Here is a 3686-nt window from a genome sequence, read left to right on the forward strand (position 1 = left end):
AAATTAAATGAAGCAAGATGTTAGGCATCAATAGATATGGTGTTAGTTTGAATTTTATTCACTAGATAGACATTATTAGAAAGAGAGAAAGAAAAGAAAACAAATCTAAACTATAATGTTAATACATTTTAGATATATTAAAATAAGACAAAATTGCTAAACATGATCAAAATATATAAAAATCCATTTAAAATAAAAAATTATAAAAATATTTATCAGATTTTAATAAACCAAATACTAATCAAACATTAATAATATACAAATTACATATCAAAATTAATTATAATAATTTTAATAAAACAAAACATACAATATATTTTTATAGAAATTTAAAAACAAATAAAACACACCAGGTTTGTTTACACAAATTACAAAAAAGCATATCAAAACCTTAATAAGAAGCAAACTCCTTAACACACATTAATAAAGAGCAATCTGCAATTTGAAAGTTGATTATTGTAATTTCCAATAAAGAAAATAAAGAGAGTAACCCACGATATTTGTTTTTTATTTATATTTATATATATATATAGGCAGAAAAGGTTCATTTTTAGTTGAAAAGAGAGATGTTTTTCCATTGCTGTCCTCTTTTGTTTCATAATGATCAAATATAAAAATGAAATAGTGAGTAATGGCTCCCATACAAAGTCTATTGAAAAGTAGTTCTCCTCACATGAGATTACATCTTACACCTTAGCTTTAGGGAAGAATAATATTTTCCAGCTATAGCTCTTTAGCTTGGCAATTTTCTGAGTCTTTTCCGAATCAAATAGCTTTAGAAAATATCAATGAGAACAAGGGATCCATTACCTCTACGTATAGGACTAAGTTCCAACCCTTGGACGACCTGATCGACCTCGGAAAACTCCCCAACTTCCACGAAAATGGAAGTTTATCCGAAGGACCTCGGAAAATCCCCCACCCTCCACAAAAATGGAAGATCTGAAATGTGTATTGTACACTTTTTCATGATGACTCAAAAGCTGAATTAATTGCTGTAAATATGGCTGACTTTCAATCCTGTTGTCGCTCTCGAATTTGTCTCCAAGCGCCCACAGACCCACATTGCACAGTCCCCTGTCTCCGATGATCCCCTCAACTCTTTTCAGTTCCTCCCCCTCTGTTTAATTACAGTCACAGATCTTCAAATAATTGATCCACCCACCTCAATCTCATTCATCTTAAGAAATCTCTTTATGAAATAGACAAGCTTTGAGGTAAAGAGGCTGAGATTTCTTGTATTGATCAGGTTTCCTCTTCTTCATTGTGGAGCTAGAGAGCAAAAGGATGGCCAGCAGGCCTCCAGAGCTATGCACCAGCTTAAAACTCATATCCTGCACTGTGATCTTGATCTTGTTTTTTGCATCACTTCTAGGGCTTGCAGCTTGTTCTAGCAGACACACAGGTATTGATGTTTACCATGCATAGTTTGTAGTTTTATTGTCTGATATTAATGTTTAGGTTTCCATAGGATTGAGCATATAGTTCTGGGTTTGGTTTTTCTTCAGGGAAAGAGACTATTTTAGTTCCAGAGAAGATGAATGAATATCCAGAGCAAACTCTGATTCCCATTGAACAGGTAAATAATGGTTGCATGACATTGGTTGTGTCTTTTTATTAAAAAAATGATGACTTCACTTCATGAGATTCGATCTCTGAATAATTCTGGATCTCATTTCTTTCATAGAAGGAGAAGAATTCTGTCTACAGTCATCTTTTATACCATAGAAGAAGTCGAATCATTACAGATTTGCAATTATAAAGTTATTTTTCGAATTTATGTGCTTTTGAGAGCGTTGGTTTTTACAGTTTGAATTCATATCTTCATATATTGATGTTTATGGAAAAATTGTGGAATGCAGATCATTTTTTGTATTCAAAGTTATTAAATTAATTATTTGATATTGAATCATTTTATAGATATATTTTTATTACTTTAAAATTTATTGATTTCAAACTTATGTGATCTATATCATCATACCAGAATGTATTTCGGATTAATTATATTATTGGATTTGGATCAATAAATCTTCAAATTGTTTTTATAATATGAATACTTCTATTACTTATTACTTTGAAATTGTTTTTATAATAGGAATACTTCTCTGTACCTGGATTTTCTTAGATAGGTTGAAAGTTCATATCTATATATATTGATGCTTCTGGAAAAACTGTGGAATGCCGAGCACTTTCTGCATTCATCGCTGTTGAATGCATTATTTGATGTTGAAATATTTCATGGATATGTTCATATTAAATACTTCTATATACCCTTTTGTGATAGATTGAGTCTCTGATTTTTCAGTATGTAAACAAATTTGAATTTAGAACTAGGCAGTTAATTACAGTGCAACGCTTATAGTTGCTGGATTGAAAAAAAATTCAATATATTCATCTGGAGCTCCTATACATTTGATGAAAGGTCTACTCATTAATGGTAATTTGATTTCATAAATGCATTCAGGGTTTTCCCAGGGCTTTATCCTCTCAGACAATTATTCACAAGCGTTCCAGACGATCGTCGCCATTGAAGAAAAAGGTCCCTCGGATTTTACATGAAGTGCACTCTGGACCAAACCCAATAAGCAACTCCTTCCCCATGCAAGCAGACGACGCTGCCAGAAAATTCAAACCAAAGTCTCACAGAAAGTCGCCATGATCGTCATTTTTATCACCATCTCCATATTTTCAGATTGTTGAGATTGGTGCTGTTTAAACTCTCTTGATCCTGTAAAACTGCACCGATTTTTGTACTGTGAAGAGTGTAATATAATCCAAGTTATTATTCAGTCTTCATTAGCCGGAAATAATCAGAAACAAATTAGACAAATTGCCATTTAGCCAATTTGTTTTTCTCTGAAATTGAGAAATTGTGTATCTTGGTTGTAACTACCAAGGTTTAGGATAAACAACTTGAATTTTAACTATGAAAATCTACACACCCACATTATGATTAAATTGAAAACAATAATTTAACATATTTCCACACTAGCTCATCTAACTATAAAAATCTGCACACTTAAAATGCCCAACATAAATTCTAACTATGAAAATCTGCACACTTTAAACCTGCACCATAAATTCTAACTCTCAAAATCTGCACACTCAAATTATCATTAAATTGGAAACAGTGATTTGATCCCCATTCTGCCATTGGTTCTGTGATATCAGAATAATTATTGTCTCAATTAACCAGATGATGGAGGACTGAATTAACTGATAGAAAGTTCACCAAAGAAAAAGAAAAAAAGAGCGCTGTGGAAGTTGTACCTAATATTCCCTCCTGAGGCCGGATGGGAGGTGAGGAATCCATTGGGTATTTGCTAACAGTAAATACACTTTATAAATGATTGGGATTGGGTTAATATTTTATGCTTTACATGTTGTTTTTCTCTACTGTTGTGGTCTGTTACTATACGATCTCTTTCCCCTCACGAGATGCTCACATCTATCAAATTAATCACAGTTGCCATGTAATGGAGGAGACTGTAAGCAGAGGCAATCACATAGTCAGAGATTTGTCTGTATTGCACCATTATTGCATGACAATTACATCTGTCTCTGAGATTTTAAATTTAAATTGTCCCATTCATCTTTATCGTACTCGTTAGCAGTACTCCTCCCAGCTATCTTTATTTAGGTTTCATCGAATAGGGAGAGAGAGAGATAATCAGAATCTTGGCGCT

General features: G+C 32.6%; 1 protein-coding gene across 1 annotated transcript; it reads left to right on the forward strand.

The window, feature by feature from the left end:
• The first annotated feature begins 698 nt into the window (after positions 1-698).
• Positions 699-2796, forward strand: LOC149231315 (uncharacterized). The gene is made up of 3 exons (XM_089376267.1): positions 699-1405; positions 1509-1579; positions 2465-2796. Exons 1-3 carry the CDS (start codon positions 1288-1290, stop codon positions 2657-2659), a joined length of 384 nt encoding a protein of 127 aa, XP_089232393.1. The 5' UTR covers positions 699-1287; the 3' UTR covers positions 2660-2796.
• Positions 2797-3686: the final 890 nt, after the last annotated feature.

Source organism: Pinus tabuliformis, chromosome J (genome assembly GCF_031772625.1).
Source record: "Pinus tabuliformis cultivar Carrire ecotype Pingquan chromosome J, CPIR1, whole genome shotgun sequence".
In the NCBI taxonomy this organism is placed as follows: domain Eukaryota; kingdom Viridiplantae; phylum Streptophyta; class Pinopsida; order Pinales; family Pinaceae; genus Pinus; species Pinus tabuliformis.

What these genes read in the sequence shown, in the direction of transcription:
- LOC149231315 (XM_089376267.1), top strand. Translation starts at nt 1,288, where the DNA reads ATGGCCAGCAGGCCTCCAGAGCTATGCACCAGCTTAAAACTCATATCC. An exon ending in TTGTTCTAGCAGACACACAG is followed by an intron (nt 1,406 to 1,508) that starts GTATTGATGTTT and finishes GTTTTTCTTCAG; the next exon opens with GGAAAGAGACTATTTTAGTT. An exon ending in CTCTGATTCCCATTGAACAG is followed by an intron (nt 1,580 to 2,464) that starts GTAAATAATGGT and finishes AAATGCATTCAG; the next exon opens with GGTTTTCCCAGGGCTTTATC.